Source organism: Ahaetulla prasina, chromosome 3, assembly GCF_028640845.1.
Source record: "Ahaetulla prasina isolate Xishuangbanna chromosome 3, ASM2864084v1, whole genome shotgun sequence".
In the NCBI taxonomy this organism is placed as follows: domain Eukaryota; kingdom Metazoa; phylum Chordata; class Lepidosauria; order Squamata; family Colubridae; genus Ahaetulla; species Ahaetulla prasina.
Window position 1 is genome coordinate 136,678,773 of NC_080541.1, and position 12,509 is coordinate 136,691,281.

Genomic DNA, 12,509 nt, shown 5'->3' on the forward strand with positions numbered 1-12,509 from the left:
GAATCAATAGCTATTGGCAACTGCATCTAAGATATATCGCCTTGAAACCAGAGACAGCTATCAAAACCAGCAGCCATTAACAGAGACTAATAGCCAATGATCTTTAATACATGTGGAAGGAGGAATCTTTCATAGATAGCCCATTTATATCTATCTATCTATCTATCTATATCTATCAATCTATCTATCTATCTACCGTCTATCCAATATTATCTGTTTGTCTGTCTGTCTCTCTATATCTATCACCTGTCTATCATCTCAATATGCATACACACACTACTAAAACGATCATGTTTGTTTGTTTGAAATGGAAACTGCATGACAGAGCAACAATTTTTGAAGCAAGGTACCTCAAATGAGCTAACTTACAGAATGCATCCAAACTCTGGGACCCATTCTTGAAATTTGGCAAAGCTGAGCCAGCTGGATGGCTTTGAGCCTGTTACTCTCTCTTAGCTCACCTCACCTCATAGGGTTGTTGCTGTGGTGGAAAATAGGAAGAGGGAGGAGTATTATGTATCTTTACCACCAAGAGGTAATGATTTATTTATTTTTATTCGCATTTATACCCCGCCCTTCTCCGAAGACTCAGGGTGGCTTACACTATGTTAGCAATAGTCTTCATCCTATTTGTATATTTATATACAAAGTCAACTTATTGCCCCCAACAATCTGGGTCCTCATTTTACCTACCTTATAAAGGATGGAAGGCTGAGTCAACCTTGGGCCTGGTGGGACTAGAACCTGCAGTAATTGCAGGCAGTTGTGTTAAGAACAGACTGCATTAGTCTGTTGAGCCACAAGAGGCCCTTGTGTAATAAAGTATATAAAGTAATAATGATGGGATAAAAATATAATAAATAAATATTGAATGTTCTTATTAAATTATAACTTGAAAACCCAAATTTCTGACTCCATCTCCCTCCACAGTGAATTCATTGTCATGGTCAAGGGGTATACTTTCATTGTAATACAATGCACACTTCTGTATTAAAATATGATCTGTTGAAAAAAAAAACCAAAGTTAATGTCAAGTAGGTAGAAATCCTGTTAACTTGACAACTTTGCTTATATTCAGGGTTTGGTTTTCTTGACTTTTGAATGTTTAGCTTGTCGTACCAGTACAAGTAAATATTCAATATATAATCCAATCATTAGACTTTTAACTACTTTTATGACATACTGTAAAATCTGTAAAAGAAGACTACTAATAAAACTTCCTGTTTTCATACAGCAGTTAGCAGCTAGACTAAAATAGCTGGAATGATTGACATAAAAAAGAAATTGCAGCCTTAACCTAAATATAATCTAGTTATTTTTATACAATGATACTGCATTTTATAGTGCCGTGAAACACTCTCAGGCCCTTTAAGCAGAAAGACATAACGGGGAAAAAAAACAATAATGGTTGTAACTGAAACCTCAAATTATTCTGGAATAATAATTTTCTGAAATATTTCTCCCTAGCAAAAGTGGAAATGCCTCTGTATGTTGTAAAATCAGTAGGGGTTCCGGAAATATCCCAGAAGTATCCACATTTGAGATTCTATAAAAGGCACCTGTAAGAAGACATAATGATGTCAACATGATACATCCATCTTATCATCATCATATCAATGACATGTTTCTGTCATTTGTATCACTCATAAACATTTGACATGGATCTAGGGCAAATCACCATGGTCAACTTCCTGTGGCAACTCGGTACAGCCAGCTCACTGCTGCCAATTTCCCACAGTCAACTTGGCACAGGACAGCTTGCCCCCAACTCACTGTGGAACAACTCACAAGGGACAAATTAACAAAAAATAACTGTACTCTAAACCAGGGGTCCCCAACTGATGATCCCTGGCCAGTGGGCAAGCAAACTTATGTGTGCATGGGAAATGGAAATGACATTATACATTCCCCCTGCCCACCCAATCCACAGAAAAATCATCTTCAAGGAAACCGGTGCCAAAAAAGTTGGGGACTACTGCTGTAGACCCATTCTTCTGTTTATTTTATTATTAATTTTATTATCATCATCATCATCATAGTTATCTCATGTTGAGTTGTCCCACAGCGAGTTGTCCCATAGTGAATTGGCCGTGGCAAGTTGGCTGTGAGAAGTTGGCCCATTCCATTTGATACAAACTACCTGCCCTCATCCATGAACCCCAGTGCCTGGAAGAGTCCTTTCATTTCAACCTCCCAGCAACAACACTGGGAGGAAGGTTGGACTGAGAGTGTGATCGAACATTAGTGAGCACTTAGTGAGCATTATGACTGATGAACTAAAAGTAGATCATCTCAAACCTAATGCAACACTTTAACTACTATATGGTTCAGTAAAAACACCTGCAGGACAATCTCTTCCTATCCCAAATCTACACTGATTGAAGCCGATATCTCCGCTTATCAAAGCAACAAAAATAGTTCACAGATGATATTGTAGCAACGGTTGATAGTGACCTTCAGATTTAGACAGGCAGAGACTTAACAACATTTTTAAAACCATCTCTCAATGGCACACAAATATTAACATAGATAATTGGTATGGACTTTATTGGAGGCAGGGAAAGGATTTATTTTTCATTTTATTTAATTTTTGTTGCCGTAGTGATCGAGAAATCAAACTTTCTTGTGCTGCATAGGATGTTGATACTTAGCAGTTTTATTTGGTGTTACAATGAATGACACTATAATGACACTTAAGGTTCTCATTTGAATTTCCCTCGATTTTCTTCTTTACTACCTCCTTTCTATTAAAATTCCTGCCTTTCTTCTGCCTCTCCTTTGCAAGATAGTTCAGAGAAGAGAAACTTGTGCATTTGTGGTTCCCATGAATAACCATCAAACCTGACTTGTATCAAAGCAGCCAATCTTGGCTTCTTTGATTCTCTTCCCTTTCAAGACCGCAAAAGCGGTGGCTTTTTAAAAATAAAATAAACAGGGTACATGCTCCTACAGAATAATCAGCTGGGGTAGGCTTAGAGCACTACAGGAGAGAAAGCAATATCTGTCTCAGTCTTTATTGCATAAGAGTCTGATCATAGTTCACAATTCGCTAATGTCAACGTTCATTTTGGAATAAAGGAGTTCTCAATTGATAGGAAGCTATTTAGGTTGCCAGATTTTACCTGTTAATTAAGGAAATGTATGTTCTGTGCTTACTCACACATTTAATCCATGTAACTAGACATTTAAAAGAACAGTTGTTTTCCTCTGTCCAAAACCACAAGTTAGAATTACTGTTCATCAATAAATAGCACTATAATAAATAATTTGATGTCTGTCCAACAATGTCTGGATTTCTCTGTTCACTCCCTGCCTCTTTTTCATCTATTAATCTGCTGCTTTAATCAACTTTTGATGCTTTCTCTACCTACATTTCCCTAGAAAAAGAAATCCATCATGCTGAGAAACTGTTTAATACTGGCCTACATTACTAGGGAAGTCATATGCTACTTTAACTATAGTTAAATACCGTAGGTACTTAACTATAGGTATGAAACAGGCCAATTCCTACCTTACTAATAGGTGTTCTTCAGATGTGCTACACTATAATCTTCCATAATTCACACTCACCCCCATTTTTTATAAAGATAAAGTGAAGGAGGAAACAGCACATTCAGATTTTGTGACTGGCTATTTCAATAAAAGTACTCCTAACCAATATGGCATAGGTTTCTTACAGTGGTGGGTTGCCCCCGGTTCGGACCGGTTCTATAGAACCGGTAGTAAAACCAGCGGGAGGCTCTGCCCACTGACCCAAACGTATCAAAACTCTTCTGCACATGCGCAGGCACGATGCAAACTGGTGGTAAAAGTAAGTAGAACCCACTCCTGGTTTCTTAGTCTACTACATGTAGGGGTGACATTAGCCAGTAATATTGATTACTGAGATTTGAAGAAGAGAGAGGGTAAGAGAGAGCTGCAATGGTCCGAATAGGGTTATGCAGCTAACCTTCACAACTGACACACAATCCTAGGAAACACATTTTGTTTTCGGTGTTCCCAACAGGCAATAATCAAATATCAGGCTGTTGTAATCATATTTTACCCTTTAAATCGAGATTGCTGCACGGCACACACAGTGTGTGTGTGTGTATGTGTGTGTGTGCACTCAGTGTGCACTGCATTTTGTTGCAAGATATATTTTGGAACATGCTGTAGATAGACAGCTCTGTTTATTCCTAGCCTGTCAACTATCAGTCTTAAATATAGTTATAATTTATCTTCAACCTTCAATAAAAAGGCACAGAAAAGAGTTCTAAACTAAAATTGAGAGGACATTTGGGGAAGAGAGGTTGAGGACCTGGGATTCATCCTTTTTTGACAAGGCCTGATTGCAGTCTTCTCTTCCAGATAGCCCGTAGCTTTGTTAAGACAGGCACAAGAGATAGAGAGAGACCAAAAAAAAAATGCAACTGGACAGAGCAAAACAAATGTTGTCTTTGAAAAATATAGATTCAACCTTGTTCTGTTCTCTATGTAGAAATGAATTATTGTGATATTCCTATAGCATGGGGGAAGACCAAGGTTGTTTCTGCGATAACACAGGCTACACTTTGACTTATCATGGATCCATCTTGCTATCTCCCACTCTTCTTTCTTTCATCCAACTGTATTGTCAAAGTGGGATATGACTGGTATGCCATGGTGGAGGGTAAAGTAATAAAAATAAATTTCTGTCCTGGAGACGATACTACATGCTGTTGAAAACTCACGTGATCCTTTGATGGATAGACTGCTTGGTGCTGTTAAGCCCAGTGTGCTAATTTACAGTTACTTTATCTTTATTTTTCCATTCAATCATGTCCAGACAAATGTCTATGGAGATTATCAGTCATCCAGGTCAGGGGTCTCCAACCTTGGTCCCTTTAAGACTTGTGGACTTCAACTTGTTGAAGTCCACAAGTCTTAAAGGGACCAAGGTTGGAGACGGCTGATCCAGGTCATGGTTGTCCCAAAGGTGCATTTTCAAAGCACCTTTGGGACAACCAAAGCAACTGGACTTTCTTTGTTTTCCTTCAAGACATTTCGCTTCTCAGCCAAGAAGCTTCTTAAGCTCTGAAGGTCTTCAAGGAAAACAAAGAAAGTCTAGTTGCCTTTTGAAAATGCACCATTGAGACCTATCCAGACAGGAAGTCCTTGGAGTTTTCATGGCAAGATTTTTCAGCCTCCTTCCTAGGGCTGAGAGAAAGTTATCCAGTTGGCTTTGTGCCTAAAGCTGAACTACAATTCACACTTTCCTGGTTTCTAATATTGTAATCACTACATCAAATGGATTCTTCTTTACTTAGGCTAAATTAAATAATAATTTTCAACATAGACCTGTCATCAAAAAGAAGTCTAAAGCATCTATGCCTGTGATGGTGAACCTATGGCACGCATGCCAGATGTGGCACGCAGAGCCTTCTCAGATCTCTATGGCATTTTTGGGTTTTTTTGGTGAGCTTCTGTTTCTCTGCAAATGACAAAACAGAAGCTCACAAAAGAAAAAGATCTTACCTCTTGCTCTCCTGAGGCCCCGCTTCCCGTCTCCCGCCAGCCAGCTGGTCTTCAGGTCTCTCCTGCGTCTGTGCATATGTCCGTGCATACGCATGCGCATGTCCGTGGATGTCTGCGCATGTGCATGCTTGTGCATATCCACGCATGCCGCATGCGTGCACACATCTCTTTTAGTTTGGGCATGCGCACCTACACAGTTTGGGCACTCGGTGTCTCAAAGATTCGCCATCACTGTTCTATGCCATCCCTGTAATTTCCAGAACAAATCACGCTAGGTTGCTATGATAGCATGGACTTTTGACTTGCTTTCTTATCTCCCAGAAGTGACAACCATAATACGCAGTCTTAGTATAGAATCATTGAAAGTGATTTTATAAAAAGATTGTTCTGTTGATAGAACCATGAAAAGGGTGGGGTATGCATCTTCCATTTTGTACTCAGATAGACATTAAAGGAAAGTCTGCCATGCATTATGCGTAAATGTTCATGTTTTAAATATTGTCTCTACCAGGGAATACAGTCAGAATACAAGTAAATGCACATAGAAACAATAAATTAAATAAGTTCCAAAGAGCTGTGGTAGTGCAGTGGTTAGAATGCAGTACTTACTGCAGCGCTAACTCGCTGCTCACTCCAGGAGTTCGATTCTGAATAGCTCAATCACTCAACCTTCCATTCTTCCGGGGTCAGTAAAATGAGGATCCAGATTAGGGCCTCTGGTGGCTCAGCAGACTAAAGCAGTCTTTTATTTACACAGCTGCTTGCAATTACTGCAGGTTTAAGTCCCACCAGGACTCAGCCTTCCATCCTTTATAAGGTAGCTAAAATGAGGACCCAGATTGTTGGGGGCAATAAAAGTTGACTTTGTATATAATATACAAATGGATGAAGACTATTGCTTAACACAATGTAAGCCGCCCTGAGTCTTCAGAGAAGGGCGGGATATAAATTCAAATTAAAAAAAAATATTGTTGGGGACAATATGCTGATTCTGTAAACCGCTTAGAGAGGACTGTAAAGCAGTGTGAAGTGGTATATAAGTCTAAGTGCTATTGCTATTGCTATCATAGTGCAATCCTAGTTATTCACATTTTGTGATCTCTTTCAGTGTAAATCCTTGACTTAAACCATTCATTTAATGACTGTTCAATGTTACAATAGCACTGAAAAAGTGACTTACGACCATTTTTCACACAACTGTTACAACATTCTCATCATCACATGATCAAAAATTGGACACTTGGAACTGGCTCATATTTGTAACGGTTGCTAATTTAACAACTGCAAAGATTCACTTAACAACTGTAGCAAGGAAGATCATAAAATCGGGCAAACCTCACTTAACAAGCGGGACTGGCCTGATTTTTTAAATTCTAAATTTAAATTTTAAACTTTTAATGGGAATTTTATTGGGTATTTTAGATGGTCAATTGACGGTTTTAATTTGGCCTTTTATTGAATAAGCTTTTTAATTGTTATTTTAATATGTATATTAACTGTTTTAAATGAAGGCTGTACACCGCCCTGAGTCCTTCGGGAGAAGGGCGGTATAGAAGTTTGATAAATAAATAAAAATAAAATAAATAACTGTCTCAGCAAATGAAATTTTGGGCTCAATTGTGATCATAAGTCAAGGACTTATAGGACTATTCTATTAAATGTGAGAAATAGATCATAAATAGGTGCTTGAATTTCAGATCATGTTTCTCCAAAAGTGACTTCAAATATAAACTATAGAATTCAGTATTAATATAACACATCTGGAGAATGATAAACCATCTTTAACAAAGACAGATCCGATCTTCCCTGTTATTAGGAGTTATTTTAAAATAAATGTTCATGCAAAATGAAAGTTTTTGGATTCTGCTATGAATTTTATCTGTGACTTACTAACATTGGAAACCATTTCCTTGATTATTTACATCAAATGAAATTCCTAATTCCTAATCTAATTCTAATTAGTTTTTATTAAAATATACAGTCACAGACCACAGACAAATTCATGCACCTAGATGGTTCAAACTCAGTAACATTTAATTGCTATAGTACAGAATTTAGCTACAATTCTTGAGAGTTCCTGATCCTGTTCACTTAATAAATAGTGCTTGGAAGAATTATCTAAGTATTTTGTAATCAAAGGACAGATTAATATATGCATTAATATTTCCTTTTCAGAAACTCAGCAAATACATACATGTTCTTTATGTAAAAGAATACCATTGAATCTACCCAACAGTAGTGCCAATGTAAAAGCCAGAGTGAATAAATAGTATAAATATTAGGGAATAATGATTCTATCTCTTTATTAAATGGTAATTCTTTGCCTGAGCATTCTCCTGGCTTTATTCAAGCCTAGCACAGATACTGACTGGAGTGAGCCCACAATGAACCAAATTATCCATTATTTGTTTCTTTCAGGGAGGCTGTATCTGCTTACAAAAACAGATTCAACACAGACTGGCCCAAGTTTGTTTAAGCCTATACTTCAGCCAGCAGGGTAATAATTCAGCCTCAACTGAAAAGCAGCTGAGTTCAAGCTGGAGAATTACATTAGCTACAATGCAGGGAGCTCAAAGTAGAGACTTGAAGAATTTAGACTGAACAGCTTCTAATGTATAAGTAGCCTTGTAGGTGTAACATTACACAACATCCAGCAACCAGCATGAGAAGGCAGTGTAGAGAGTGGTGAGGATAGCAGAAAAGATTAGTGGTAGTTCACTTCCTTCTCTCCAGAACATGGCACATAAGCGATGCTTGAGCAGGGTTTGCAGTATTGTCTGGGACACTATACACCCTCTTCACAACCTGTTTTCCTTGTTACCTTCTGGGAGGAGACTTTGTGGTATCCGAGGCAGAACATCTAGATTCAGTCACAGTTTTGTTCCATATAGCATCAACCTTGTGAGTTCTCAAGTTACCTCTTTCTGCTATGTATTCAAAATGGACAGTGATTAATGTGTGTGTGTGTATTAATGTATATACCATGTGTATATGTGTGTTATGTATGGGTATGTATCAGAGGTGGGTTTCAGCAGGTTCTGACCAGTTCTGGAGAACCAATAGCGGAAATTTTGAGTAGTTCAGAGAACCAGTAGTAAAAATTCTGACTGGCCCTGCCCACATCTATTCTCTGCCTCCCGAGTCCTAGCTGATCGGGAGGAAATGAGGATTTTACAGTATTCTTCCCCGCCATGGCCACCAAGCCATGCCACACCCACCAAGCCACACCCACAGAACCACTAGTAAAAAAATTTGAAACCCACCACTGGTATGTATACTTTTATTTGAGAGCAGGTAACAGAATTTCATTTTTAATGTGTGCCAATGTGCTCACAGTAAAAAAAAATGACAGTAAAGGTTATCTTATCTTATCTCTTATCTTACAGCAAGAGCCTTGGCATTTTAGCTTTAAAAGTTTTAAATGCTATGGATACAAAATTGTTGCTTGTACAATTGATTGGATGGTTCAAGAAAGAATTCCAGCAAGGGAAGAAGCTAGCTTCAGATCACACATTTCCATCATTTACCAATGTATCACTTTGCACCACCTTTCAATGTGTACTAAGTTTCCTAGAAGTGCCTTTTACTCCATTTTTACAGATCTAGAAACAGTGCTTGATTCAATCCCTCATGAGAAGCTATGGCAACTTCCTCTATTGGCTGCCACCTTCTGCAATTAATTATATGTTGCATTAAAGTGCCATAAGGCAGATCCAGTGCTTAAATAGTGGAGAGTTGACTGATCCTATTACCAATTTTAGGTTTACTGTTATAGTAACCATTCCTAAACTCTACTTAAAGCTACCAAGTGATACTTCTGCACTTCATAAAAAAATATACATTCCACCAGGATAAATATGCATATTCAAATACCAACAGGAATATTTATAATAGATGTTCTATATATCTGTGAAAAAATCATATTCTGAATGTTTAATAAATTTCCTTGGGAAAAGGTTTGTTTTAGAGATTTTGTGAATCTCTAAAATAGTAAATAGCATTATGGCTGCTTTCTCTGAAAATACACACACACACACAAACATAATACTACAACTTTAAAGATTGAAATACTGAGCTTCAGTACTATGTAAATAAATACACAAATGACTAAATAAATAAATTACTAATATTTATTTATTAAACTGTTCAATCTCAGCAGTTGCCCACTTGTACAAGACTCTGTGCTTCTTATAAATATTAAGTCTAATGATAAAAACAGTTTAAAACAGCAATAAAGATGTCCATGACATTTTTAATCAATGTATCTTAATCATTTTGGAAAGTAGATACTTTTCTACTTTATAAATGGGTTATAAAACACATTACAAAATAACTATTTATAGTTAATTTTTTAAAAAAAAATAGTGGTATTTTTACTAAAAATTTTATATATCTGACAAATATTACTGCTTTTTATCAATCATATTTTTATGTTACTTGTGTTTTAATTGATTTGTCATTTCACTTTGTTCTCTTATTTCATTGGTTGGGCCAAACCAACACATTCACAAAGTGCCAAACAGCAATTTCACTTTTAAGGTTCATTGTTCCTTAAGTTCTCATTTTTTTAATTATAGAAAGTTCATTGTGATTTTTTTTTTACACGGCATTTTACTGAAACCAATTTTTAAAGAGGTTTACAAAACTATGAAATACTGCTCATTAAATAGATCATCCCTTGAACCATAAATTACGTTACATACAAACCTAGAACAAAAGTACATAAGTAAAACAAATTGTGTTTTTTTTCTGAAACTAATACTTAATTGACACAACCTGTTTACATTTAACAAGCATGCAAGAATACCTGATTCATTAAAGAAAATTCAAGTTGTCTGGTCTGTTTTGAAATGTTACAGGTTGGCAAAGTCTTTTTTTTTTTTTCAGGATGGTCTTTGATTTGTGAGATAAAAAGATGAAGCTTGTAATGAAAATACTGGGGATTTATTGATGCTATTTTATATTGGTCTTTTGAGATATTAATTTACATTAATTCTTCCTTTCAATGTCATTTTTACAGTATATTGTTTATTTCTGTTTTATGCTGTGTCCCTCCGCAATTGAATCATTTTTGTGGTTTTCATTATTGATCTTATTAGCTACCTTGAACTAGTTCTAAGATGGATTTATTTTCAGAGAAAAAAAGATAATTCTCCTACTTGGCTACCAGTGGCATTGCTTCCATAGTACATCCTTGCATACAAGCAGACTCAGCTGAATGCCAAAGTCTGTTCAGTAGGGGAAAATACAAAATAACCCACTAAAAATTGATAAAATACCTTGGAGGCTGTAGACTGGAAATATGAACTCTCATGAAAACTGCAGCGTATGAGGCTAGAGAATCGTTGCCTATTGGCTTATAAATGAGTGGCCATCATTGGCCAACAGGTGATAGCTGCTATATAAGTAGCAGCTGTGAGTGAAGTTTTTTTGTTCGGGAATATTGCCCTATTTTTACTCGCTGTTGGTTTGTTGTTATTAAAGGATTATTGCTAACTGTCAAGCCTCCATTCCCTTCTTCATTCTTTGAATGAAGCACTGGCAACTAGGGTGGGATTCAAACCCACGCGTGCAAAGCCATGTATCCATTCATCTCATGATACTGCAATAGAAGTCTGTATCTTTTCGAGGGGGGGTAGTTATAAAATTCAATAGGACTTATCCCAATTGGGAAAATGATTTCAGCTTTAAAGTCTTACCTCAACTTCAGTGCCCTTTTGTAGAAAATAAATGCTTTTGCAGAATGGGCATTTGCAGTAAAAACTTACTAACACAGTCGCAAGGTATTACAGCAGCAGCATGAGAGAATTTATGTGAAAGTATCTCCCAATGGGTTTTTTGTACTCTTTAAATGGTGGCCAAAGTGCATGATTAAAAAAACAAAAATCAAAAGAGAGCAACAGCAATAACCCTATTCTTTTGTTTGTTTCTTTTTTTTGGCACATAGGTTGATGACCAAATGAAGCTCCTTCAGAACTGCTGGAGTGAACTCTTAATTCTAGATCATATTTATCGGCAAGTGGTACATGGGAAGGAAGGCTCCATCCTTCTAGTCACTGGGCAACAAGTGAGTTTGCATATAAAATTGCTGAGTTTTTTTTATTAATGACTTTGCAAATAGTCAGATTTTAAACAGATCAGAAGCGCTGCTGGGTCACATTGAAAGCATTTTCCACTGAACGGAGATATAAGTTCCAGCAGAGTATTAGTGAAATGCAAGTGTTCTCTGTGCTAAATTTTACATATAAAATAAATATATTTTTTATATTTTTAAATGTTTTCATATGAAAGATTAAGAGGGTGAAATTTGTTAGCAAAAACCTGGAGCTAGAAGAAACAAAACTGAGATAAAGGGTAATTTCCCTTTATTTCTATGAATTTATGTCAAGTAAGTCATGGATCAAGCTAACCCTTTGCTAATTGTACATCTCTTAAAGAAAAATAATTAGTTTAGCTGAATTTAAAGCAGATAATATGCTCTCCTGGGAAAACAACATTCAGGGCAGACAAGACTAGATTAGATCATTTGTGATAATAAGTACTGAAGGAAAACCTTGTGAAAGTGTTTAATTTATATAACTTACAACTTAGGAATCTTTATATTTTCTTCAAGATTCCTTCTTGTATCCCCGCTCAACAAATATAGAATTTTGAATGGAATACAGAGTTCCGTTCAAATACATTACAGGCAAAAATGTCTAAAGCATAAAGAGAGTGAAAACACGCTGAAAATCAAACACGCAGCGCTGACACAAATCTTACAATTAGAGATGAGACTGAGCAGAAGGTCTGGTGGTCAGAAGAAAGCTGTCAGCACCACGGACGGCTCTTCTCCACGGCTATCAAAAAGACTGGATAAATTAGGAGAAGTTAAGCGTATTTACCCATCTGTTCAGTGTGCACAACTGGTTTAGGTAAGCTAAATCATAGAGCATTCACAGAATTTCTATTGACTTACCTAATCGCTTCAAATGTGGGGTGCACACAACCCATCTACATTATTTTACTCTATG

General features: G+C 36.7%; 1 protein-coding gene across 1 annotated transcript in view; it reads left to right on the forward strand.

Annotated features, from left to right (window-relative positions):
- The window catches only part of NR5A2 (nuclear receptor subfamily 5 group A member 2), a 131,159-nt gene that overhangs the window by 71,012 nt on the left and 47,638 nt on the right, over nucleotides 1–12,509 (forward strand). Inside the window, exon 5 of the mRNA XM_058177973.1 lies at nucleotides 11,444–11,563. Coding sequence (XP_058033956.1) covers nucleotides 11,444–11,563 — 120 coding nt within the window. The remainder of the gene's footprint in view (nucleotides 1–11,443; nucleotides 11,564–12,509) is intronic.